The sequence below is a fragment of the Populus trichocarpa genome, chromosome 6 (assembly GCF_000002775.5).
Source record: "Populus trichocarpa isolate Nisqually-1 chromosome 6, P.trichocarpa_v4.1, whole genome shotgun sequence".
Taxonomy (NCBI): Eukaryota; Viridiplantae; Streptophyta; class Magnoliopsida; order Malpighiales; family Salicaceae; genus Populus; species Populus trichocarpa.
Genome location: NC_037290.2, coordinates 6,012,652 through 6,039,011, shown reverse-complemented (window position 1 = coordinate 6,039,011; position 26,360 = coordinate 6,012,652). Strand labels below are relative to the sequence as shown.

General features: G+C 34.9%; 3 protein-coding genes across 11 annotated transcripts; all 3 read right to left on the bottom strand.

Annotated features, from left to right (window-relative positions):
* LOC7487240 (vacuolar protein sorting-associated protein 26B) lies at positions 1–5,099 on the bottom strand. Of its 3 annotated transcripts, none has more exons than XM_002308106.4 (12): positions 4,847–5,099; positions 4,718–4,761; positions 4,536–4,610; positions 4,349–4,423; positions 4,193–4,265; positions 3,536–3,580; positions 2,789–2,900; positions 1,940–2,006; positions 1,550–1,594; positions 1,266–1,321; positions 751–926; positions 1–423 (listed from the first exon to the last, which is right to left on the bottom strand). In XM_002308106.4, the coding sequence occupies exons 2-12, from the start codon at positions 4,718–4,720 to the stop codon at positions 245–247; spliced, it is 906 nt and encodes a 301-aa protein (XP_002308142.1). In that variant the 5' UTR covers positions 4,721–4,761; positions 4,847–5,099; the 3' UTR covers positions 1–244. The 3 variants fall into 3 exon arrangements, with proteins under 3 accessions (XP_002308142.1, XP_006381179.1, XP_052309470.1); XM_006381117.3 differs by having other exon boundaries at positions 4,890–5,099; XM_052453510.1 differs by having other exon boundaries at positions 4,718–4,776; positions 4,892–5,099.
* Positions 5,100–11,913: 6,814 nt separating this feature from the next.
* On the bottom strand, positions 11,914–14,813 carry LOC112327877 (leucine-rich repeat extensin-like protein 6). 6 transcript variants are annotated; one of them, XM_052453962.1, is made up of 3 exons: positions 12,947–14,813; positions 12,659–12,769; positions 11,914–12,613 (listed from the first exon to the last, which is right to left on the bottom strand). In XM_052453962.1, exons 1-3 carry the CDS (start codon positions 14,811–14,813, stop codon positions 12,258–12,260), a joined length of 2,334 nt encoding a protein of 777 aa, XP_052309922.1. In that variant the 3' UTR covers positions 11,914–12,257. The 6 variants fall into 6 exon arrangements, with proteins under 6 accessions (XP_052309922.1, XP_052309923.1, XP_052309918.1 ...); XM_052453963.1 differs by having other exon boundaries at positions 12,659–12,763; XM_052453958.1 differs by having other exon boundaries at positions 12,659–14,813.
* A 4,490-nt stretch (positions 14,814–19,303) lies between these two features.
* On the bottom strand, positions 19,304–24,928 carry LOC7454904 (zinc finger CCCH domain-containing protein 46). 2 transcript variants are annotated; one of them, XM_024603950.2, is made up of 11 exons: positions 23,906–24,928; positions 23,552–23,768; positions 23,264–23,343; positions 23,034–23,129; positions 22,208–22,301; positions 21,371–21,579; positions 21,182–21,247; positions 20,912–21,078; positions 20,644–20,829; positions 20,047–20,120; positions 19,304–19,771 (listed from the first exon to the last, which is right to left on the bottom strand). In XM_024603950.2, the coding sequence occupies exons 1-11, from the start codon at positions 23,947–23,949 to the stop codon at positions 19,733–19,735; spliced, it is 1,272 nt and encodes a 423-aa protein (XP_024459718.2). In that variant the 5' UTR covers positions 23,950–24,928; the 3' UTR covers positions 19,304–19,732. The 2 variants fall into 2 exon arrangements, with proteins under 2 accessions (XP_024459718.2, XP_002308140.3); XM_002308104.4 differs by having other exon boundaries at positions 20,047–20,119; positions 20,616–20,829; positions 23,906–24,918.
* Positions 24,929–26,360: the final 1,432 nt, after the last annotated feature.

Here is a 26,360-nt window from a genome sequence, read left to right as displayed (position 1 = left end):
TTGGCAACAGAAAAACAATTTTTTTTATGATTGAAGCAAGAAAGCAAACACAGGTCTTCATGTGACCCATGTACTCAATTTCAGCAATATACAATCAACGGAGTAACCAAGCAAGTGTAGACACCATTCTAGACCAATAAAAAAACAAGACCCTCTCTGACAATTTCAAGGCTATACAAGGTGTCACAGTTAACCATCTATTCTCTTTTCAGTGGATAAAACAATAACTGAGTATCAAACATGATTAAGAACTTTCCTGCAGCCTGTATATCGTAATTTCCTGTTGCTTAAAGTAGCGACGATCCTCTTCATCAACAAGAACAAGATTCAAATAATACTTCACACTGAACTTGTTGTTAATGTTGCGATGGGTTGGTGTCAGTTCATAAGGGCTAAGAAACAATCTGATGGGAATCGATTCACCTGAAACAATATCCACATGCTTGTATGTCATTGCCTTGAAGAATAACAAAAAACAAGGATATTTCCTGACTAAAGTATATAAGAAAGAGATCAAAACATACCTAAATTTGAAAAAAAATAAAAATAAAAATAAAAATAAAAGATTCATTTAAAACTCAGGTCAGCGTTTACTTGTGAAGTAGAAACACTGGTCAAAAGACTTTTCAACTCATCACAAAGATAATTTGTAAGTGTAGTATAGTAGTTTGTGCTGCATTTCATCATATACTGCCTCAGTGGTTATTTTGGTTAGATTACAAGAAATTTCAAGAAGAATGGTGAACATACCTCTGACAGGAGCACCATCCATCAACTCAAATTTAGCTAGTGTCTCTGTCTCAACATGTGTATTGGCCCCTGATCCCGTTGATTCTCGACGCCTGATCTCAAGATCCATATTTTTTATCTTGATTCTTACTAAAAGAAAATATATCTTTCCAATAATCACATCTTTTAGATGATACCTGCATAGTTTAATTTTCAATGAGTCAATAAGGAGATCCTTCAAAGTCACATAGCAGAAATTTCAATCAGTTCTACAACTAAATAATTTAGCTCCCAGGTGTGCTGCTAAACAAACTGTTTGAACCACCCGGTTTAGACACATCAAAGTGCAATGACCAGAAAGGCACCTTGGTTGATTAGAAGCCACAGTTGAACATAGCCAACAACCACAAGAACAAGAATTTTCAAATTACAGATCTGATTGTCCTGCCACACTTGGATTACTAAAGCCCAAAGAAGAGCACAACAAGCATAAAGAGATTGACAAAAGCCTATTCACAGAATCTATATTGTCTTACTTGCTTTTGTTGTATTCAAATTCAATGTGCAGGCAATCTTCAATGCCAACTTCCATCTGCACAAGTTGTTAGGAAGAATATAAAGAGTTAGACTAGTCAAAAAATGGACATCCAGGGCACAAAACTATCTGGTTATTGTATACTGTGACTATTGCAAGGTTGCTATTCATTACTTTGTACATTAAGGAGTTGTCTACTTGAAACTACCAGAGGCATCACAATGAGTTGAGACATGGACAGTGAAGCTCGGGTTTCAGGTACAGATAGTAGAATTTTGCACTTACCTTGATGCAGTTGTTGATTGTTGGAGGGGGGGAATAGTTGCGAACCTGGTACATAAAAATGAAATACAAGACAAACACAAAAGGTGTTAATAGAAAAGGCATGAGAAAAGTATGCAATGAATTAAACATGATGCAGCTATTATAAAACCATTCAGGCTAAATATGTGAGGTCAATGTCTAATTTGCCATAATAAAGACACTCTAAGCTCCCAAAAATGCACTCTGCTATACAGATAAAACAAGTTCATAAACCAACAAGAAAAGGCAACTTGATTTGTCCCATTTGCAAAATACAAGACAATAGTCTGAGAGATATATCGATAAGCATCAAACTGTGTGCGCGCGCCCGCCCACACATGAGAGATGGGTGATAAGCTTTTAAAAAATTACCACAAGGTCCTGGTATTCAATTATGCTTCCTGCATAACCACGAGTGACAGTCACTTTCAAAACATACCTGTAGAAGGAAAATGAGCAAATCATTAAGACATCAATTAACTATTATAATATCATTTATCTATTTCATTTCACAAAGTTTAGTTATTTTAGATCTCCATCCTGAGTACCAAGCAACTGATTATTCCTAATCTTATATTATTCCACCGCTCCTTTTGTACTCCACTCTTATCTCTATTCTCTCCATGCTATTGAGTGTATTGATGCTAAAAATTAAAGCGGTAATTGTGAAAAAAGACATCTCCAATAATTTGTATATTAAGACTATCGATGTACATTAGGATGAACTAGTGACAACCGCTATTTTACTCCACAGGCTGAACTTCAAAGATGACAAATTAAAGGTAAAGAAACATGAAATGCCAACAGTTTGATAGAGATATATTTATGATCAAGAAATGATACGAGATTGTGATGTTATTCTTAATTGCTTTTTGCTTCAATTGTAGAAATAAGTAATCAACTGCAGCCTTGTATTTTTAAATTACTCAATAACCAAATTAAAGTCATGCTATGCCTTGACATGTAACACAATGCATGGAGCTACCATGTTTACCATTGCTTCCATGTTTTAGTTGCAGACGAGGACTAGTGCAATTGGATTATTAAAACTTACAAAGAGAGAATCTAAAACCATTTTCAAAACTGCTTATACTGAATTTGAAATAATTTGCAGAGGAAAACTAACAGCACAATGTCCACAAAACACCTTGAAATAATCAACAGAAGGATAAGGAAAAAAATATTTAACTTGCAAATTTTAAGACTAAATAAGTGGTATACCTGAGCCTCACATTCACCCCATTATACGTTTCATATGGCATTTCAACTGTGGAAAACTCAAATGGATACGTCTTTCTTTCATATATTTCTCCAGGAACATCTAATTCACGTACTGCAAAGCAAGAGAAGGTGGAATCATGTCTGAAATCCAATCAATTATTGTTTGGGTACAAATATGGCTATTTCCAAGGTCGTGAGCAGAGAGCAATTGAGGGGGCAGTCATATATCGTTGATAATTAATAACGCAAATTTTTATAGCAGATAAAAGTACGCAATGGTACATAAAACATGGAATTTATAAAGAAAGATAAAGTAACATGCATGGTACACACTATTTTTCAATCGCATACAAAACAAGGAGTAAAGAAATAATAAAAAGTTGATGGCTTAGTAGGGCACCCATTTCTCCAAATAGCACAGCATGTGTTTGAGACACTGAACCATTATAAGTTCAACCTTTTTATCCGAAGTTAAATTGTAAACCCAGGCCATTGATTATTGTGCTTCCTCTTCAATGACCAGTTTCATCATTGGCAAAACAATTCACCAAGGATTTTACTAGGAAGGACTTGGGAGGTAACCTCAACCAAATTAAAGGGTTCACTGGTTTTCAAGTCAGGTCAGCTGATCCAATCTGGTTTTCAATATCATTGCAATAAACAAAATAGACTTCCACAAACTAAACAGGAACCGTGTAAAGAAAAAACTAAAATTAAAGCAATAAAAGTCATTTATAGAATACTCACCAAGTGACGTGAAGTCATAAAAATTGCCTCTATCAAAATACATCTCTGCGAAGTAGAACAAAAAGTTCCTTAAATCTTTGGAAAACAATTCAAGGACAAAATAATGCATGCATGCAGGAGAGTTGACAAAAATTAAAATGCAAATAGTACAAAACAATCCAATTTCAACCAAGTAGAAAACAGAGCAGTTCAAAATCACTGTAGGATAGCTAGCAAAGCTCATAAAATTCATTAATGTTTATTTTAAAAAGAAACACAGAAGTAGTTATAAATTATTATTATTATTATTATTGGTACAGCTAGCATTAGAAGCTTTTTATATTTTTTTAATTAACGAAGAATATTCAGAGAGAGCCAATCCAACAACAGGTTTAAAATTACTTGTCTGGTTTTGTATCATGCCTGAACCATTAACAAAAACAATCCTGAGAAGAGGACCAGAATATTTAACAATATTTTTATATGAAAATTAACAAAAGGAAATATTTGAAGTTTGGACTCGACTGCCAGTCATGGATGAATGAATAATAGCAAAGGGTAAGTTTGCTGGGAGGCTGGGTTACAAAGAGAAACCATTTTGTTTCAAGAAATGAAAGAAGCAACTCAACGCACAGCAGTTGCAAATGGCAAGAAATGCAATGAAAAAACTTGACTAACCAATTTGGCCAAGAAGTTCAACTTTAACACCATTGTGGTCAACTTTCTTCCCTTGGAGAGGCTCTATAGAAATCTGAAGGAAAAATAAAAATAAAAATTTATTAATGAAGAAGCCAAGATGAATCAAGCAAGATATACAGCATTACTACAGAGCACCTGTCCAGCAATGTTTTCTTGACTCTGGAAGAGGGGAACCATAACTGTTTGACCATTCTCCTTTTTCATCGGAACCTACCAATCAGCCCAATGTGATTTGATTTGATGAGTCCACAATCACAAACAATGATGGATGGATGGGATCCAGTTGATTAAAATTAAAATTAAAATTAAAAAAAAAAAACACCTGCTTGCGATTTTTTGCATCGGAAAAAGTGGTGGAGATATTACATGAAGGCTTGAAAGCTCCAATTAGGTAATTCTGATCATCCATTCAATTTGATTAGTAAACTCTCAAATTTTATCACCAAACACAAAAAAAAGGAATAACAATAACAATAACAATAATTAATGAAGAAAGAAAGATACCATTCTGTATAATTGAATTGAATTTAGCTCAAATCGTCAAGTATCTGCAAAACCAAGCCGATCAAAAAAGCAATAAGCAAAAATGAAGCTGTGATTATGCAGTCAAACAAAAAGAAAGCGAGGGCTTACAAGTAATGAAATGAATGAAACCCTAACGCGAAAGCAAACTCACCCACAGAAAGAGTGAGTCAGTGATGAGTAAAGATCTTAAATAAATAATAAATAAATAGGGATTTTGGATTCTACTTTCTACACAAACAAACACTTGAAAGAGAGAGGGTAGTTTCCTTCCTGTCTTCTTCTTCTTTTTTCCAGTTATTATTATTATTATTATTATTACTAAGCATTGAATGCAAAATAATATGACGTGCTTGTTGATACATGAGATGGTAATGGAGTCAGTACACAGTAATGGACTGCAGAACTATTTATCCTCAAATGAAATTAGTGACTAATTATGGGTTGAGAAATTAGTAATTCTCTTATAAGATTTGTGTCTGGTTGTGGACGGTAAAATTAGCTATTTGTAGTTTATTTAGGGCTCGATAATGGATTGTAGATTTAATTTTGGGTTGAAAAATCAAGTTATTAAATGATGGAAATAAATAAAAAGATAGCAAAAATAAATAATCTATCGTTGTGGAATTATGCTAGAATGATTATAAAGATTTGAGAATGACTTAGAAAGTGTGGCTTAAAATAATTTGAGAAATAAATTAAGCATGTATATCACCATTAGAATTTTTAATTGTTTAGTTTAACTCATATTTATTATTAATTTAATTTCAGGTACTTCACAGTGAAATTGAAATGATTAAGGTGTGTTTTTTTTTATAATCATTGAAGTTGTAATTTTGAGAAAAATAGTCTTTTTGTAATGTGAAAAATAATCCTTCTGTAAGGTAAAATTAGATTGGAAATCTATATTGAGAATATAATGCTGTATGTTTTTTATAAGATTTCCTAGTAAATCTTACAATGTTATGGTCCTTGTTTTGTAATTTTGTATCTTAAATGTATAATTTGAATTTATAATGTTTTCTTGGGAAATTATGCAATATCTTGCATTATTTATTAATTGTGAATTTGAACCATGAAATACAACGATATGAGATGAGTTCGGAAAGATTGGACTATGATTATGATATAAAATTATTACATGATAAAAATTACTGATAATTTAGTAAAGATTAGAAAATGAATGATAAAGATGTTTAATTCTTTTCAAATTAATCACTGGATCTGTAAATTTAACCGCTCAATCGTTTTATAAATTTGAATAGTAAAATTTGTTGTTGTCTCAATTGATGGATCGAATTACCAGCCGGTAAGAGAAATAATACTCATTAAGCTTTTTTATTTTCTATTTTGATCCATGTTTCTTAAGGTTTTCATGTTTTTTAATCATTGTTTTAGCATTTTTAGTTCCTAAATTTGAAAAATGAAAAGGAGGGTCGTAGGGAAAAGGGGGAGGAGAGAGGAGGTTAGTTTGTTACCCACAATCCAGGCATCAAGAAAACTGTTTTCTTTCATCGTTGGGTTTTATTTAGCAAAAAGAGTTCAATTGTAGTGTTTTTAACCATCCATCTTGGTGCAAAAGGTTGATTGAGCCTTTGGAATGTTTTTTTGAATTTAGTTAGTTTTTTTTAGGGATCGAGGACTGATTTGAGCTTATTAACAAGTTCATTGAGGAGTCTAAAGTGTTTTTGAGTATAGTTTTGAAATCCGGTTCAGTCTGACAGGTTGACTTGAAACCCGGCTAATCCGGGCCTGGAACCGGACCGGGTTGAAAAAAAAACAAGGGAAGAAAAAACTCGGTGTGACCTGACAACCTGGTCAAAAACCTGGTTGAAACCCGTTGACTTCTGTTTTTTTTTACTAAAATGATGTCGTTTTGATTTAATTTTTTTTTTAATCCGGACAACCCAGTTAAAATCCTGAACCCGGACCTTGGACCGGACCGGGTCTAAATACTATGTTTTTTAGGTTATTTTTTTGTAAGAAAAAAAGTTAAAAGCGAGTTTTCTTTATCGAATGGATTGGAACCTGACTTTCCCAGCCGCTCGATGTGGTTGATGACCATACTAAAAGGCAACGTGTCAGCTATCACTACGCTCAACATGCCATCTATTTTTTTTTCCAGACAACATGCTTGTAAGCTTGTGGGGCATGGCCTTCTTTTTTATGGTCTAGGCCTAAACGTCTTGGCTCTATTTGTAAAGGTCTTTGATTTTTTTTCTTTTTTAATTTAAATTCATTAAAATGAAATAACTTAAAATATATTTATGATATTATTTTATTATACGTTGTTCATCTTTTTTATGGGATTCAGTTTTTTTTATATATAATGTCATCAAACGCTCTTTCTGACAACTCTTTAATTTTTTTTATATTTTTATAACATTTCAAAGAAATTATTATAATTATCTTTAATTTTTATCTTTTATATTTTTTATGAATGAGCTGTATTTGCATGGTATATTTATAAAAATAAAAATATTTGTTTTTATAAGAAAAAATAAAAAAAATATAAATTAAAAAAAAATCATGGTTAAATATTTGTATACTTATCTTTATGTTGCTTTTACAGGAAATATTATCATTTTATTTTAGTATTTAATTAGCATTAACAATCTTTTCTTAGCTTATCTATTCATACATTTTAAAATTTATTTCATTAGGCTTCAACAACATCTTTATATTTTTTAATTAAAAAAATCATTATAAGGATTTGCAACATTAACATATTTTTCAACCATATTAAAAACTAATTTGAGATTCTACCTGCGGAGTAATATATTTAACAATTCTTTTTATCATTTATTAATGCATATAATTTTCTATTTATTTTATTAAATATATGCATCAATTCTTTGATTTATATTCAATTATTTTTTTTTATGTTAAGAAATGCATTAACAACATATGATGTATATTTTTTTATATATATATATTTTTTTATCTGACCTGCATCATAACACGAGTCAACTGACTAGCGTTGACTTGTGTCATATTGAATTATATCTCAAATAGTAGATAATTTATCCCAACCTCAGGTCCATTGTTGGAGCTTCTCGACCTAACCTTTGAAGATATATGGGATTTTAGGGTAGATAAGTTTCCATGGTAACAAGGCATGACTGGTTTATTTTCCTCCTTTTCTCACCATAGAAAGTGTAAAACAATTGAAAAACTACGGTGTTTTTGCATGTGTATTTGTGTACCATATATATGAGTTTTATCCTAATAAGATTACCACAGATTCCTACTTTACTTGAATAATTCAAACTCTTATATCTATATAATTCCAGTAACTCAGGATCATATCTCCTCGTAGTTATCCTTCTAAGTTTGCTGCTATAATCTTGACACTTCATATGGCTTGGATGGCTGGCAATCACTCAAGAAACTAATCTTTCTTATCTTTAGTTACAAGTACTTGATCCTTTATACCTCACAATCTAGAGGGTAGAGCACGAACATTAAGATTGTTTTGCACTTGTTTGTGTTTTTATTGCTGGTAAGGGCTTGGTTAGAGCATTAGCCAATTGAACTCTACTGGAAAGAAACTGAGTCACTAACTGTTTACTGCAAACTTGATCTCTAACGAAGTCAAAATTTAATTCGATGTGCTCTATTTTGGCACAAAACACAATATTGTTTTTTTATTTATTTATTAACATGAGTGTTCGGGTCAGTTTGTATGCACTTCGACTAATCTCACGGATCCTGAAGTTAACGACCATGTAAATTTCTAGTAACCATCATATTAGCATGTAAATTTCTAATAACCATCATATTAGCAACCATAGAGCTCGAATCTAAGAACACAGAAGAAAAAACCTCTTAATACCAAGTTATTATCACTGACCACCTACTACATGGTTACAAAACACAATATTAGATCCGGATAAATTACTCCAAAATTATCACTCGGAGCTTCTTGTCGAGGAAAACCAAGTTCAAATAAAACCACCTTGATCCATATAGGTTTTGATGTTGTATTTGATAGAGCTTTATATTATGCATCAGAACTGCTGCGAGCTACAGTACGCTGTTATTTACAGTTCCAAAAGACCAAGTGTATCTATACAAGGAGAGTAATTTAAAGAACTCGGGTCTTTGACAGTAAATATGTCCTTCAAACAGTTAATTATATTATCGATGGCAGCTGGACTTGAACCCGTTATGAAGATATCATCAACTACCATAAATAAAAATATAAACAACAATTATAGTTGTATGGAAAACAAAGAGAGAAGTATCATCTCTGCTCATGGAAATCTAAGGACTTAAGCTTGTCTGAAAGTAGAGAAGTATCATCTCTGTTCATGGAAATCTAAGGACTTAAGCTTGTCTGAAAGTTTAGAAAACCAAGTTCCTGGAGCTTGCCATAAACCATAGAGGGATTTATATAACTTGCAGACATGATTGAGATATGGAGGATGAACATAACCCTATGGTTAAGACATGAACACTTCTTCTTGTAAATCACTATGCAAAAAGGCAATTTGTACATCAAATTGCTTGATAATCCAATTAGAAAAAACTGCAACGGAGAGTATCAAATAAATAGTTGCATGTTTAATAACTCAACTAAAGGTCTCAGAAAAGCAAATTCCTTGTAGTTGGTGGAATCCTTTGGCGACTAAACAAGATTTGTAATGCTCACGAGTCCCATCTACTCTATTTTTAATTTCATAAACCCAACAACATCCCACAAAATTGGTAACAGCTGAAGGTAAAACTAAAAACTAGGTGCTATTTTGTAGCAAAGTAGAGAGAACTCCTTGCCAGTGAGCATACTTGGATGCATGCTTCAGTAAATAGCACTAAATTGTTATCATCAACATAAAATATTATTATCAACATACTTGACAAGAAAGAAACGAGCATGAAACTCTCAAAGTAAATATTATTATCAGCATAAAATTGTTCATATTCATGGCCTAATGCTACAAGTATGCAAGTGATAATATCATCATATGTTATAGACTGTCCAACAATGGCTAACTCGTCTGTAAGTCTCTTGATGAAAATAAGATAATTTGTGGCAGATTGATTTCCCTTAGTTGCAGTGGCCAATTAATGTTTGCGTATTTGGAAAATTGTCGCATAAGATCAGGAAGAAAAGGTTTCCTCAAGAGCATGCCACACAGCGTGAAATGTTGTGTAATTGACCGCTTGTTTAAGCACACCTTTAGCAAGGGAAGACATTGGTGTGCTAAGAATGAGGTTTTCATGTCATACCCATTGAGCATACGCAAGATTTAGTATTTCAGAAATAACTCCATTGTTAGAGATAGAAATGACTTGGGTTGGTGTTGGTATGAAGAGATTTTGACCCCTGAAATAAGGCACTATCTATGCTTTCCAGGGAAGATAATTATTTGACGGCGACCACATTAGATATGGAAATAATAGAAGAATGATTGGAAAGTAGTTGAGTTTCAGAATTGAGAGAGAAGGAAGAAGACGAGGAAGACATAGATAGACGTTGGTCTTTTAAAGCTTTGATATCATGTAAAACAAACTAAAATGTTTCTGTACGCGTATTTGTGTAGCATACATACGAGTTTTATACTACTAGGATCACAACGGAGTTCCTACTTGAATAATTCAAACTCCTATATCTACATAATTTAGGTAACTCAAGATCATATCTCCTCATAGTTATATCCTTTCAAGTTTGTTGCTATAATCTGGACGTTTCTGGTAAATGTTTTTTTATTTTCCAACAAGGTTAAATCTCTTGCAGAGAGGTTGGAGGGAGTACTGGTGTATGTTATATAGCTTTTTATTTTTTTATATTTTTTGTAATGTATTATTGCTCATCCTACCAGTATTTATCAATGCTCTTTAATCTCTCTGCCTGTCCAGGAAAACAACTTGAATGCAATGCTGCAGATATTATTATTATGAAGTCAGGAACCGTCCCTTCTGCATATTCGCTTCGGTTTGAAGGAAATGCACAGAGGGTCCCGTCCCAGCCCCAAAATCTAATTGAAAGCTTTGCTTTGATGCAGAACAGCAGGAGCATTTATGAGGAAATCTGAAATTGCCATGCTCCATTTTCAAAGTAGGTCCTCTACATAAATACGCTCATGCATGCCTGTCTCCTGCCAAGAATCTTAGTAGCTTCATGCATTAAATGAGTGATTTCCCTTCAAGATTCGCAAGTCCAATTCCAGAAATCTTAATCAAGATCAGCGTTGTTCTTGTTGAAATCTTTTGAATAGCATCCCGAAACGATGTCATTTAAAGAATTGAGATTATACGAACAACTCAACATCTGCTTAATATTGATCGATCCCACAAATCTCTCCGATCACTACTCCTTTTTAAATAATAGCCAAAATGGTTTATGCTAAGCTAAATATTAAACATGAAAGAAATGGAGGATGTAGATACAGTACCAGCTCCCTCCAGACTCCCAGTAGACAACTGAAGATGAGAAATATACTGCAAATATTTATGAACCGTAAATTCTGTTCTCCAGCTATGATAATCAATAACGAGCACCTACTACAATTATTATTGAGCGTTTTAGAGCACGGTATGTTCTGCTTCTAGAATTGAAAAAAATATTAAATTAGTTTTCTATATTTTTTAATAATTTTAATTAAAAAAAATTAAAAAATATTTTAATAAAAAAATATTTTGAAAAATATCTTTTATTGAGATATCAAACGCAAACACAAAATTTTTAGTGTGTATTAAAAACTCTTTGATTCCGGAAAACATTTTAAATTATTTTTTATGTTAATATTAAAAAAAAATAAAAATAAAAAAATTATTTTGATATATTTTTAAATAAAAAAAATTTTAAAAAGTAATCACTACTACACTCTTATACTCTCATGTAATTTATTAATATTGTGATATAATGTATTTTTTGCTCGTAAAAACATAAAAGATTTTTTTTATTTTTTATTTCAACATCTAAAAAATTAAAAAATACTAAAAAAATATTAATTTAATAAATTTTAAATAAAGTATAAAATACACTTTTAAAATTTACTTAAAATAATTTTAAACACAAAAACAAATAATATATAATTAGTTTTTTTTATAATAAACATATAATTAGTTAGCTATTGCTAGTCTCCTCCTGCTATGAATGCCCCGTGCATGCACAGAAAACTAAAATCATGGAGCATGATGAGAATCAATTAATACAAATTATGGATACAAAATTAACAGAAACTTATACAATAATATGTTATTAATTGCTACAACTTGATCAATTTAGTTTGTTCTTCGAAAATAAAAAAAAAATCAGAAAATCAAATTAAAAAAAAAAAAAAAGAATTATAGCAATTGCTTCAGCAAAAACACGAAACGCGTGGGTGGAACCGATGGATGATTTGTCAATGTTGTAGACGCAAAAGAATATTTCTCAACATGACCGACTCACCTGTGACTCACATCTTCTTAATCATCCTTCTCCTTGTGCAACAATATTAGAAGAAAAAAAAATTAGAAACCGTGCCATTAATCCTTGTAATATATCATCTCATGCCTGCCTGCAACCTGCCACTTAGTAGTAGGGAATTGTTGGGGGAGGAGGAGATGCATACGATACTCCTACAATCGGTGGAAGTGGAACTGTGTTCTCAATTGCTGGCGGCGGCGGCGATGGAGTCGGCGGTGGTGGTGGTGGTGCATATGAATTATGGGGAGGTGGCGGAGGACTTTGTTGATGGGATATTGATGGTGGATAATGCCATTGTTGTTGATGAGGGGGAGGTGGAGGTGATTGCGGATGATGATAGCTTGGCACAGGTGGCGGTGGTGGAGGTGATTGTGGGTGTTCATAGCTTGACATAGGTGGTGGTGGTGGTGGAGATGGTGATTGCGGGTGGTGGTAGCTTGGGGTAGGTGGCGGCGGCGGCGGGTGTGGGTGCTGATAGCTTGGTGTAGGTGATGGCGGCGGCGGCGATTCTGGAGTGATACACCCAGTTGATGGTGGAGGTGGTAGGGGAAGCCATGGTTCTTCTGAAGGCGGCGGCGGTGATGGTGGCGTCTGATACAATGGAGGTGGAGGTGGAGGTGGAGGTGGACTAGAAGCTGCTTTAGGTGGGTAATACTCTACTGGTGATGGAACTGGAGCTGTAGGCTGGGTTGGAGGAGGAGAATGTGTATATCCATTCGTTGGTGGAGGGGGTGGTGGTGGAGAGTTAGTGTGGTAACTTGGTGATGGTGGCGTCTGATACAATGGAGGTGGAGGTGGACTAGAAGCTGCTTTAGGTGGGTAATACTCTACTGGTGATGGAACTGGAGCTGTAGGCTGGGTTGGAGGAGGAGAATGTGTATATCCATTAGTTGGTGGAGGGGGTGGTGGCGGAGAGTTAGTGTGGTAACTTGGTGCTGGAACTTCGGCTGACTGCTTTGGTGGCGGTGGTGCTTGGTACTGACAGGAAGGCGGGGGTGGTGGTGGAGAGTTAGGGTGGTAACTTGGTGCTGGAACTTCAGCTGACTGCTTTGGTGGCGGTGGTGCTTGGTATTGATGGGAAGGCGGGGGTGGTGGTACATGGTAATGAGTACCGGGTGAGACTTTTTCGATAGGTGGCGGTGCTGGATGATTTGAATGGTAATGGCTGGGTGGAGGAGGAGGAGATGGTGGTGGCGGTATATGGTGATAAGTTGGTGGCTGTTGTTCTACAGGTGGAGGTGGAGATGGGGGTGGAGGCGGTGGTGGTGGAAGATGTGTTCTGGGCGATACTTTTTTACTAGGCGGTGGTGGGGATGCAAAATGTGGAGATGGCGGCGGATGGAAAGACCTTGTAGGAGGTGGTGGGGGGTGTGATCTGGTGGAAGGTGAAGACTTGGAAGTGGGTGGTGGTGGTGGTGGTGATGCAAAGAATGGCTTTCTAATGGGTGCAGGATTTGGTGCTGGCCTTCTAACTGGAGAACCTCTCCACGACCGTGGTGGTGGTGTTAATGGAGAGCCACTTCCACCTCCGCCACCACCGCCACCGCATTTGAACTTGCTGCAGTCAACAGGGCGTGCAGCTTCAGAAGAACATTGCTTGGCTGATCTCTGATTTGTCTTTCCAGGAATGCAATTCTGGGTACCATTGGAGACGCCTCCGATAGCAGCACAGCTAGGAGCTTCGCCAGTGAAATAGTTGAAAGAAAAGGTGAAGTTTTGCAAATTAGGCAACTGGCAAACACTGGCAGGTATAGCACCTGTGAAACTATTGTGTGCAATGTCAAGTTGCTCAACACTCTTCATGTTTCCAATGCTGGAAGGGAGAGAGCCTTGAAGATGATTGAAGCTCACGTCAAAAACAGTTACTTCCTTGAGCATCCCGATCTGGGGAGGCAAGCATCCAGTGAGATTGTCGTTCATGAGAATGATCTCGTTCAGGGTTTTGCCCATCTTTCCGATGCTGCCTGGAATGCACCCACCAAGGTTGTTGTTCGCAAAGACAAGAACAGAAACAGGAGAGTTCCCAAGATTCTCTGGGATGCCAAACTGGAACCTGTTGTCGTTCAAGAAGATAGCATCAAGAGGCTTGTCAAAGAGCTGGGAGGGCACAGAACCTTCAAACTCGTTGAAGCGCAGATCCAAGTACTTGAGGGAAGGCAGTGAGAGCACAACCTTCGGAAATTTGCCCACAAACCGATTATTGCTAAGGTCCAGCTCATGTAGAAGCTTCATTTTGCTGAAACTATTGGGCACCACTCCACAGAATCTGTTGGAGTTGATGTGGAAGAGTGCCAGATCGGTAAGAAGGCCGAGCTCGGTAGGGAGGTAGCCAGCAATGTCAGCATGGTTGAGGTCAATGCCAGCCACCACCCTTACTTTCTTGTTCTGGGGAGATGGAGCACAAAAGATCCCCATGTAAGAGCACACGTCTGAGCCCTTCCAGTTGGCCGTGAAGTTGAGTGGGTCTGAATAGATGGCTTGTTTCCATGACTGCAAGGCAATGTAGGCTCTGCGGATCCTAGGGTTCTCAAACTTGAGGTTTGGATCTACGTCTATATCATGATCTTCATCTTCATGGGCTGCAGAGGAGATCTGGAAGAGGAAAGAGGAAGTGGAAACAAGCAAGAAAAGAATCAAGAATAAGCGAGGAGGAGATGACATTGATGCTTGCCTGTATGAAGAGAAGCAAGTCACATGAAGGAGAGAGTTGGAGTCATATGAGATACGCTGGACAGTGTGCCCTTTCCCATCTCCCTATACTTTGTTTTATAAAGCCCTTGTTTTAGCCTTTTCATTGCTGTAGTTTCGCTCTTTTTACTTGCCACCCCACCTTTTTTCCCCTCTTAATGTTCAATTGTTTATTCATTTTAACAGTACCAAACCCTAATCTAATCCATTTGAGTTCAAATTTTTATTCATTTAACCAGTACTAATTAACATTTAATTTAGAGGTTAGCGCCGCTGCTGCTGGGTGCTTAAAAAAATAGTTGTTTCAGACGAATTTGAAATCATAACATGCTGGCACGTCTGTACAAAACAGGAAGAGAAATGAGAAATGTTATTGTGAGTGGAGACCCAAATGTTTCCAGCCTATTTTCTTTGCGTGTGAGTTGAAGTAGTGTCAATGGGGCTTTATCATTATTGATTTTTAAATTATTTTTTTTATTTAAAAATTTATTTTTATATTAATCCATCAGAATAATTTAAAAAAAGAGTTAAAAAGTTAATTTAAACTAAATTAATAAATTGTTAAAAACACGATTAAAGTCTAATAAAAAAATATAAATTTATTGTCATTGGTTATCTACCTAGAGCTGGAGAGGACGTGTTGGCACCGTCTCAGTCTAGGTGAAGAAACGACAAGGCAATCTAGTTGACCACTACTTTTCTTTTCCAAAAAGAGGGGAAAAAAGGGATCATCGATTAGTTGCATAGCTGTTCTCCTTGTGCTTTTGAGGTAAAAAAAAAAAAAAAAAAAAAAAGGACCTAACTAGGTAGTTACCAAGAGCACAGACATGTAGTTAGCTTTGTTCCATTTTTTCGACACAGACCATTCTCGGTTTCGAATCAATCAGAATGATGAACATGAACTGAACTGAACTGAACCCCTTACGTTTTAAGAAAGAAATTTCATGAGACAAATGGTATCACGTTACTCTTAATGACATATGAATGCTCTGGCATAATAGCGGACCCTACCTACCTATAGATGGGATACAAATCAATGTCTTTCTTTCTTTATTATATATATATATATATATAAACCAGACATTACAGCCTAAAAATCCAGGTGGACCGAGTTTATTATTGGGTGTTTGGAAGAGCTTCTACTCTTATTTAAAAGTGTTTTTATTTGGAAAAATTATTAAATTAATATTTTTTAATGTTTTTTTAGTGATTATGTTAAAAATATAAAAAAGTTACTTTAATATTATTTTAAATATAAAAGTATTTTTTAAAAAAAGCATACATTCTACGTAGTTTAATTTGAAATGGAATTTTCCAACTCATCGGATAGTATTGGGTGGAGTTGCAAGAAATGGCGAGGTTAGAAAATTAGAAGGGAGGGATTAGGGAGATCCAGCCGAGTTATTTGATTGGTGAGGAGAGAGAGGGGGGGGACATGGGTCCCTCAAATTACACTGTCTGCACGATGTTTGTTTGGAGATGGGAGTGGCTTTTGTCCAAATTTCAGAATCTTTTATTTTATTTTATTAAAACAAATGAAAATTTGAAAATGAAAACGCGTTGCGTTGGAGAATTATTCTGCGGTTGTGATGCGATGGCAGTACGTTACATACGTAGTCGTAGTTGTTGTTGTTCAGGTAAGCAGCAGGTAAAGGAATAGGTGAGGCTTCATATTTGGAATTGTTTTAGAAAATAGTATAGTGGTCAAAAATATTTTACAAAATTAAGGTATATTTAGGAATGTAGTTATGGTTATTTTAAAAATATTTTTTATTTTAAAATATATTAAAATAATATATTTTTTATTTTTTAAAAATTATTTTTGAAATCAGCACATCAAAACGATTCAAAACATAAAAACCTTTTTAGAAAAAATTAAAAATTTTAAAACGCATGGTTGGATCGTGTAAAGCGATGCATAGCCTTTGAGATTTTCAATTCCAATCAATTGAATACAGATATATTAAACCTATGTGAAAAAACTAAAATATATGTTATGTTTTTGATCTAGATGGGTAAGTATACTTTCGAACTAAATAGTAACTAGTTCATCGGCCCGCACACTTGGACCAACTTTTTTTAAAACATAAAAAAACACTGAGAGTGTGGGAATTTTTTGACAATGCTATTAAACCCGGGTAAGCGGCTAAATCTTGAAATTCCTTGACTTGTTTCCTTGCATGACGTGCGTTTTTAACCAAATCATATAAGAGCTAACACAATGTGAATTGGTTGATGTAATGAGTTTAAAGAAAACTTGAATGACCAGTAAAAGCATATATCAACTTATCAAAAAAACCAAGAAGATTTTAAAAAAATATTGAGACGATGACATATTGGATGAACCCAATCACACGTAACCCGGTTCACGAATTTAACTTGGTTTAATAATTTTTTTAAAATAATTTTTATTTAATTATATAATAGAAATTAAATGCTTGCAAAACTAAGCATCAATAATAAAAATAGATGTTTGTTTGAAATCGTGATAACTCTAAACAAAACAAAAAAATATCATTCACGAAATCTATTTCTCAACTAACTAAATATTGATAGATGAAACTAATAAAAAATAATTTTTTATTATTATTATTGATATTAAGTAAAAGATCAAATTGCCCCTCACTTGAAGTCAAGCTTTAAAAGTGATTTAAAAAAAAATATCAGGCCAACTTAAGTGTTGTTTTGCATTTATAAGCATTATAGAAACTTAACTTAAAAAAAAAGTATAAAAAAGATAATAATAACTTCAATCAATTATAAAATAGCCAATCTACAATAATTAAGGGAGAAAAAATAGTAAATTAACTATTTAAACTCATACCTATTGATTTAGGCGAATCGTTTAAACCTATGTTAATATTCTAAATCCGTAACTCGTGAAATTGAAAACCTAAGTCCAATTAAAAATTTCATTTGTCAACCAATTTAATGCTAAATGATAAAATTAAAAAAAAAACTAATCAAAGCAAAAAAAATAAAAAAACAAAAAGAGCAAAAAGAAGAAGAAGAATGAGCATCAAATATGTAAAGAGAAAAAAATAAAGGGGTGAAATTGAAAAAGAAAACAAATTAAAAAATCTGTCTTAAATAAAATCAAAATAATGAGGACCAAATTTGATAGACAAAAAAAATTAAAAGGAAGATGTAATTGGAGACAAAAGAAAATTTGAGAAATGAATTAAAACAAAACAAATAGATATAAAAAAATCAGGGACAAAATCAAAAGAAAAGGAACTTTAAGGGCTAATATGAAAACATGGAGAAGGAATGAATTTCTATTAATAAAAAAATAAAAAAAAGAATGAAGTCAGGCCTTATGTCTGGCCCACATAGAAAGGGCCCGCACGCGGACTTATAGATTCAGACCCATGCACATGAGCCTTTAATTTTATTTTAAGTGCACATCGTCCACCCCCAATGAGCTGAACAAAAAAAAAAGACGACGTGATGTCTATTAATCACTAGGTTTCAATCATTGGTGTTGCAGGGAAAAAAGGGTTTATTTTTTTACCCTCAAACCTATTTTCCACCTATTTTTGATCCAAAACATCTAAGAACTTTGTTAAACCAATCTATGCCTTAAAAAACCGATCCAGAACCCAAAATCAACTCAAAACCAAAAATCTTTTAGAGCTCAGATATGTTTTTCTAGGTATTTTCAAGGTTTTAAAAAAACCTACCTAATCTCAACTCCCCTTATCATACGGAACCATTTGACACAAAAATCAACTGTTTTGGTGGCCAAAATCTTCACCAACCGTAATTTTCTCTCTCTAAACTGGAATCCAATGACTCCCTCTCTTCTCCACAAAAAAAAAGACTAAAAGAAAAGGAAAATTAAAATTTGGTACTAAAATGTATTTTTTTTTAAATTAGAAAGACTGGTTACCTAATAGTCTAAAAAAATAGGACTAAAATGAGCTTTTCAAATAAATTGCAGAGAAACCATCTATTTTACTCGTGTTTTTCATTTTAATTCTTTATCTTTCAAATAAAAGAGCTCAATTGTGTAGAAAACCCTGATCATTTTTTTTTTATAAAAAAAATCAACTATTTCAATTCACTTATTTATATAAAAAAAATAATAACAATAAAAACACCACACCTTTTAAAGTTTTTTTTAAAAATATCTAGCTTTATACTTAATACTTAGTGGTTAAGTTTTTTTAAAAAATATCTAGATATAACAAATGACATGTCTAATAAAAACAGGCAAAAATTCTTATTCGACTATTGGTTTGCAATCATAAGTTTTCTGAAGATTTTAAATGCCTGGATGGAGGTAAAGAAAGCACTGTTTTTGTTAGTTTATTATTTATATTTAATTTTGAATTCTTAGCTTAATTAAGCTTGTATGAGAGAGATGGACAACCAGAGCCTCTCATGGCCCAACCCTTTATTAAAGATCAAACAAATTTATCATCACTTCGCTGGAAACAAAACTACAAAATACATAAATATTTACAAATTCAATATTATTGGCTGTAAAGGCATTTTTGAGTCCGTGACCGCAATAACCCTTTTGATTTACACAAAGAGAAAAGAAAAAAACATAATTCTATTAGACATGCCCCTTCTCGGGAAGGCATCCAGTACCATGGTAAAAGCTTGCATTGCTCTATATACCAGGATTCAGCTGTCCCAGCCAGTGAAACCACATTTCTTTACGAGAACACAAATTCCGGCAACAATCACATTTCCTTCTTTTATGTCCAAAAATATGTTCCTACAGCAATACTTCAAAAAAATAAATAAGGTTGGAAAACTGCTGCAGAATGCACCTTTTTTTTCTCTTCTTTTTTTTGTTGCCAAAGACTGGCTATCCATCCCTCTCGTTCAAGTATCAGCAATGCGCTTCTACAGCTCGTCGGTCAACAGCAAAATATTTTCTAGAAGACATACTCTTCAGGAGGTGCTTCTTCTGGAATCTGGGTATGCACAAGGAAGAGACCAATTAGACTCACTAAGGTCCAGAAATCAAGCATTACAAAGCCTAAAATTCACTTAAAAAGTAATTGCATAGAAAAACCAACTGCTAATGCAGTTGCAGTTGCAGTGCTGACACTTCTAGCTCCTTCCATATTTCAGTTTCTCAAAATTTATTGGCTACCAAAAACTGATCTCTTAGTTCATAAACCTCTGACTGGAAACACAGATCTAATTGCAAGTCCCATGTAAGAGAAGCACACAAGGAATCCCATACCTCTCCAGGAATCCATTTTTCCTTCAACCAGATGCTTGCATCCCCAGAAACAGTCTCCCTTTGCACCATAGTTCTGAAGGATTATAAAAGGCAAACAAAAATTTAGTAGGACGCATCTGATATGAGCCAATAGACAAATTAGGATTCTGTGTTCTTAACATTTTTCAAATTCCATCTACAAAAATACCCAGTAAAGAGACAGGATTATGTCTGAGTAGAAGGTAGTTCAAAGAAGATAAATGTCAAGCTGGAAAACAGTGGTTAAAAAAACACGATAACTAAATATGAACTTGGATTCATCCTAGATGCAAGCTATATGGAAAAAGAATGCCTTCTGCTAAGGAAAATTCAACTAAGGAAAATTGTGTGAAGCAAATGCAAATTCAATGTTCTCAAACCTTAAACTTCTGACAATGACGAAGAGAGGTCTTGATTGTTATAAGTAGCAATTCCAACTCAAAACATGCATCATTGTGTATGCTTAGAACGTGAAGTGGCACTCAGAAATTCATAATTTCAACAGACCACTTCTAGTTTGCTTTAAAACTACACGTTCTTGACATGCTTACACTGGCTGAACATTTGTAGTAGCTTGGCCTGCTGCATTAAAAGCTGAATTGAGCCCGTTGGAAATGCTAAGAGGGTGGATTGATGGGTTTTGCATTGACAACGGAGAAGAAGAAATATTTTGAATGCTGTTTACACCACTGTTGCCAAAGCCTGCTATATTGGGGGAGAAGGAATTTCCAAGTGCCTGATTAGGAAGTTGGCTGCCAAGCAGGCCTGTCATATGACTAATAATCAGAAGGCATAGATCATAACATGCACATCAAAACCGAAAATACTAAAACCTACAAAATCGCACCGGCATTTATGGATGGAAAACTGGTTGTTCCAAATGCACTTGAAGTCTGGCTAGAATTTGAGGCGTTTGCAGAGAGAAAATTATTTGTCCCAAATGCACTCACAGTCTGACTAGAATTTGAAGGAAGATTTGATTGCCCAAAGACATTGTTTGATGGTGCAGAGGGGCTGAAAAGAAAATTGCTTAACATATATAAAAAGCCAAGGAGATAGCAAGGAACAAAATTTCATGACTGAAACAAAATCAGAACGCTCTGAAAGGTTTTCTTGCCTTACTCCAAATGCAGTCAAAGGCTGACTTGGTTGCCCAAAGGCATTATTTGATGGTGTAGCAGACCTGAGAAAACAGAGACAATTTGCTTAAAATGACTAATGAAAGCCTAAGAAATATTAGGAACAGGATTTCAAGACATAAAATCAAGCAGGCACCATGGGTCTAAGGAAAGAATGGAACAAAAACCTCATATTAAGAGAAGTCCCCAGTTGACCAAAACTGGAAACTGATGGAGGGGCAGTATTTTGAGCAGCAGCTGGAGTTGCATTGGCAGTGGCTCCGAAGAATGGACTCTGACCAGCAGGAGCAGGCTTTGAGGGAGCTATACTGGGATTATGGAGAAGGTTATTGAACTCGATCAACTTCGAATTGAGTAAATTTCTCTCCTTTTCAACCTGCAAAGGATGTGTTTAGTAATAACTGAACAAGGGCAGCAACATTAGTTTAACATTAGTAACTTAGATATCTAATCTCTATGCTCATCTACAATGGCATCCTTCTAGAGCCAAAGTGATTTTTTTTAATCTTTTCTTCTGTTCTTTGTGGCTTTACCAGATTTTATTCAAATAAAAGCAATAATCAGTACATAGTTTATGTGATTGTTCATAAAACCATAAAAATTAAAAATAGAGTTTTTTTGAAGCAACAGTTTGAATATATCATCTCCGGGAAGTTTCACTTCAATATATTATAGATTTCTCAAATCTCATACCAATGTCCCATCCACACACATAAGAATATGAATCCCATCATCCATAGGACTCACTATTGCATCTATGAAGGGTTGTTTCCTTTGATATGCCCTAGAAAGTTATACATAGTTTTAATTGCATCCCTCAAAGTTTCAGTTGTCTATTTAACTTTGTAAACTCCTCAGATTTAATTCCACGTGTTTGAAAACAAAATCGCAAGCAGAAACAGTGAGAGAACAAATGATGATGGATAACAAAACATTAGTATCTGCTGTTAATAAAGTATAAGCAAGCAGAAGAGTGGGAAAGCAGTCTGCTGTATTTTTCTTACAATTGATTGCAAGCTCAACCCACGCTTATAATCATCATATGCTGCAGCTCGCAATTCTTCGTAACTAACATCACCAATAATGTCACAAGGGCCACTGCATACAGACAAAAGGAAAAGCTCAGTCCAATGCATCCTCAAAATCAAAAGAAAGGAACAAAACTTGCCAGACAGTTTCAAATCAGATGGTGGAAGTCCATTGAGACATAAAAAAGCCATGATTATAGAAACTTAGTATCATCATTCATAATCACATTACTTCAGAAATGTATTCCAAACATGCATTTTCAAGAAGCACAAGCTGGTTTTTCATTCCTAATGATTGTTTTATCATCGAATTTCATCCTTTCAGCCTAACAGGGACTGTGCTAGTCCCTTTTCTCCATTTCAATCAAACTACTTTGACTCTAGGGGTATATCTTCTTGAATGTCCATCTTTTTTTTTTTTGCATGATGGAACCTAGGTGTCTTCTTTATCCTTGGTGTAGCTAATAAAGAAATGCAAATGTTCTGTTTTAATTCTATTCAATCCAAAACCTTTTCTAGAGAACTGGTCATGGTTGTTTAACTCTGACTAATTGATGTCCATCACAAATGGGATTATTTCTGTTTGAAAGAATAAAAATGTGGGCTTAAACGCAAGATTACAAGACCAAAGACAGGATCCAAGAAAATGACAAGAAAACAACATTATAGTACACCATGAACGTAGAAACAAAGGAAATAACTATATACAACGTGAATGCATTGGCAATTGATGATCATATGATCTATACTGCGGATGTTTCAAGCTTTTTTCAAGTGATAAATGGGAGTTAGAACGACATACTCTCTCAAATGACCATAGCATGTAAGCTTCCAAAGCGGTCTCTCATGCTCAAAATCTTCAGCAATGAGACGTTTACACGAATCAGGATCCGCGCAACTGCAAACAAGCCAAATGGACAATTTAATTAGGTACAAATAAAACAGAGTCTCAGCAAAAATAAATGAAATTGTTTATTTGAAGGTATAGCAGCAAGGTTGTGTCACTTGAGAGTAGTAAATAGAAGAAGTTACTTATGATTGGCAGGCTGACTGTCAGGTCGTTGACGCGATGAAGGGGCAGAGGCACCACGGGACCATTTATTCTCAAAAGGCTGAAGCACAAACACAATAAAGCAGCAAGTATTATTATGAGTAACAAAAAAACGAATCATAAAAATAAATAAAATCATGATCGAGTAATAAGCGTAAAAATGCAAGCATGTACAATATATAAAAAGAAGAAGAAGGAAAAAAAGAAGAAGAAAAACTTGTGGGTTAAAGCAATGTGTGTGTGAGTGTGGAGGGAGGAAGGGAAAGAACCTTGAACTGTTGAGGTCTGTTATTAGCAGAATTATTAGGGGCAGACCCAAAAGGACTGTTGGGTCTTTGCTGTTGCTGTCGATTGCCAAATCCAAAAGAGTTATTATTGTTGTTATTGGGTGTTTGCTGATTGCCAAATCCAAAGGGATTATTGCTGGATTTGGGGGGTTGCTGAGGAGTGACATGAAGAAATTTGCATCTATCACCATACTGACAGCTAAATCAAAAAACAAAAACAGCAGAGTAGTTAGTATCAGCAATTAAACCCTACACCCGTAGGATAATAATTAGCTGCTGACAAATAAGAAGAAGATACTGATGATTGAGAAGGATGAAGAAGAGGTGATTAAATACCTGCCACGCTGAAAATTCCTACAAGGTTCCTTCTTCTTATACATTGTTATTCCTGTTTCTCTCTGAATTGAATGAAAATGGCGTTTATTTATTATTACTTTGCTTTTAGCTCTGCTCTGCTCTGCCTCCCTCCCTCCCGATTTTTAATACCAGAGAGAGAGAGAGAGAGAGAGAGAGTTGGGTTGGGCCATGCTAGCCCACTCATGTTAAACAAGAGCCCACCATCAATCAAAGTTATACTATTATACTGGGACTGGGACTGGGGATGGAGGCTACTGACTAGTAAACAAAACAGGGAAGAGAGAAAGAGGAAGAAGATGAAGTGATGAGATGTGCAGTATAATGGGTGTGTGTGGAAGGGTGGAAAGCTTAGGCTTGAGAAGGCCGAAGAGCATTATCTTTATCAAGAGCACTCCTAATCATGATCATGCTCAAGATGATCCCACCAACAAGAAACAGCCCATTTCTGGAAAGCCCACCAGCAAACAGCCCCTTTCAGAAAATAATCAACTTCGCCTCTTCTTCCCCAGATTAGGAAAGGTGGAGCACTGGTATTATCATCGTCACTCTTGCATATGTCAGTCTCCAGCTATATAAATATTGGCTTATGCATGTAAACGTCTCTCTGTGGTGCGGTTGAAATCAATACCTTTTAAGGAACTGGCAAACACAGATACAGTTTCTGACGTGTTGAAGCACCTCCTCTTCCCAAACATTTCCGTGATTGTGAAGGACACTCTGGTCCTCCTCCACCTAAACACAGACACATTCCTACTATGGAAGAACAGGGTGCCGGGATGGATGGGGAAGAACTCAATATGATGAATTCTGTTATGAATAAGCTCTTTCAGATGGAATATGTTTCAGACAATACATGTCGTGAGATTGAACTCGAAAATGAAGTTGATGATTCCATCAAAACAATTGATAATTCACAACTTAAAAGAGAATGAAGGTGATATTGATGGAGATGACGATAATCTCATAATTAATATAGTGAGTGGAGCACAGGCAACCATGGTAGCTGATCAGGGACTGATTAATATTCCATCAATCATAAATCTTTGCTTTGTTTTTTCATCTCCTGGTTATTCGCTTTCAAGTTTGAACTCGTTAGGCTTCAGCCTTAACAAGTTACTACTAGAAAGGAATAGGAGAAAAGAAGAAGAACAAGAAGAAGAAGAAGAAGAAGAAGAAGAAGAAGAAGAAGAAGAAGAAGAGAAGAGTTGATACAGAAATTGTTACTTCATTCATTGTCTGGTCCTCACTAATCTCATACAGTCTTATTTATATCTTGAAGCTAACTGACTTGCCTCTAACTTCCTGTAACTACCTTCCTAATTGTTACTAACTGAATCAACTAACTACCTATTATGCACATGCTAATTTTAATTCACCACATGATAAATGCCAAGTCAAGCCAATGTTATGCTATAACCAATCTTTTGCTGCAACCACTTCTTTCCAAAGCCAAGGTTCGTAACAGAACTTGATGGTGGCACAAAACCGAGGCCAATACAAGAGAAGATTTTAGCTCAAAACTAAGTCCAAACACCTAGAAAAAAGAAGGGCAAAACCGAGCCCAACAAAGGAAGACGAAGGAAGGGCTAAACCATATCTAGAAGGGCAACACCTAATCCAGAAAGGCAAATCCGAGCCTAACATGGAAGGAAGAAGAAAGGGCAAAACCGAGGCCAAACGGTGGAGAAAATGGGCTCAAAACTGAGTCCGAAAGTGCTGAAAACGGGTTTTAAAGGTTGTTAGTTAATTTAGTTAGTAGAGTTAGTTACAAGGTTGTTAGTCATTGTATATAAGCTGGAAATAATAAACCTGTAACTCAGATTATGACACTGAACAATTTTAGCAGCTAACTGTTTAACCATTTATCTCTCTCAACTCTCTTCTACTTATCCCTCAATTTTTCTTCTAAAACAATTGTTTGTTGAGAAAAGATTCTTAACAATTTGTATCAAAGCCGTTGGAATCCAACGGTAAAGGAAGGTAGCTTATGTTCAAGAAAGTATTAACAACGGTGGAAAGCAGCATCGAAAGCTTTGGAAGAACACATGAACATTCGCCAACAACTTCAAGAAATCAATACTTTGATTTAAAAACTAAAAAGAATCACCGGAGATGATTCTTTTACTCACAAAAATAGTTCAAACAGAAACCAATCACCAAGACACTTTAAGTTCAACTTCTTTTAAAGATCGTTGTTCGAAAATGACTGACCTTCCAAAGTTACCTATGTTTGTAATGTGGGGTATAAAGTTTTTAAAATCGGCTTGTTTCAGATATTCCAACCATTTAGGATTATAAGAAAGCTTTTTATGCTTCGTGTTAAAAGTCAAGTTCTCCTAAAAATTCAAGATATTATTTCAACTATCAATGCTCTTCAATACTAAATAAATATTCAACCAATTATAAAGGCTAAAGGGAATGAATGTTTATGTTC

What these genes read in the sequence shown, in the direction of transcription:
- LOC7487240 (XM_002308106.4), bottom strand. An exon ending in ATGCAAAAAATCGCAAGCAG is followed by an intron (nt 4,424 to 4,535) that starts GTGTTTTTTTTT and finishes GCTGATTGGTAG; the next exon opens with GTTCCGATGAAAAAGGAGAA. An exon ending in TTTGAATACAACAAAAGCAA is followed by an intron (nt 927 to 1,265) that starts GTAAGACAATAT and finishes TAAACTATGCAG; the next exon opens with GTATCATCTAAAAGATGTGA.
- LOC112327877 (XM_052453957.1), bottom strand. Translation starts at nt 14,813, where the DNA reads ATGTCATCTCCTCCTCGCTTATTCTTGATTCTTTTCTTGCTTGTTTCC.
- LOC7454904 (XM_002308104.4), bottom strand. Translation starts at nt 23,949, where the DNA reads ATGTATAAGAAGAAGGAACCTTGTAGGAATTTTCAGCGTGGCAG. An exon ending in TTGACTGCATTTGGAGTAAG is followed by an intron (nt 21,079 to 21,181) that starts GCAAGAAAACCT and finishes TTTTCTTTTCAG; the next exon opens with CCCCTCTGCACCATCAAACA. An exon ending in ACTACAAATGTTCAGCCAGT is followed by an intron (nt 20,120 to 20,615) that starts GTAAGCATGTCA and finishes ATAATCCTTCAG; the next exon opens with AACTATGGTGCAAAGGGAGA.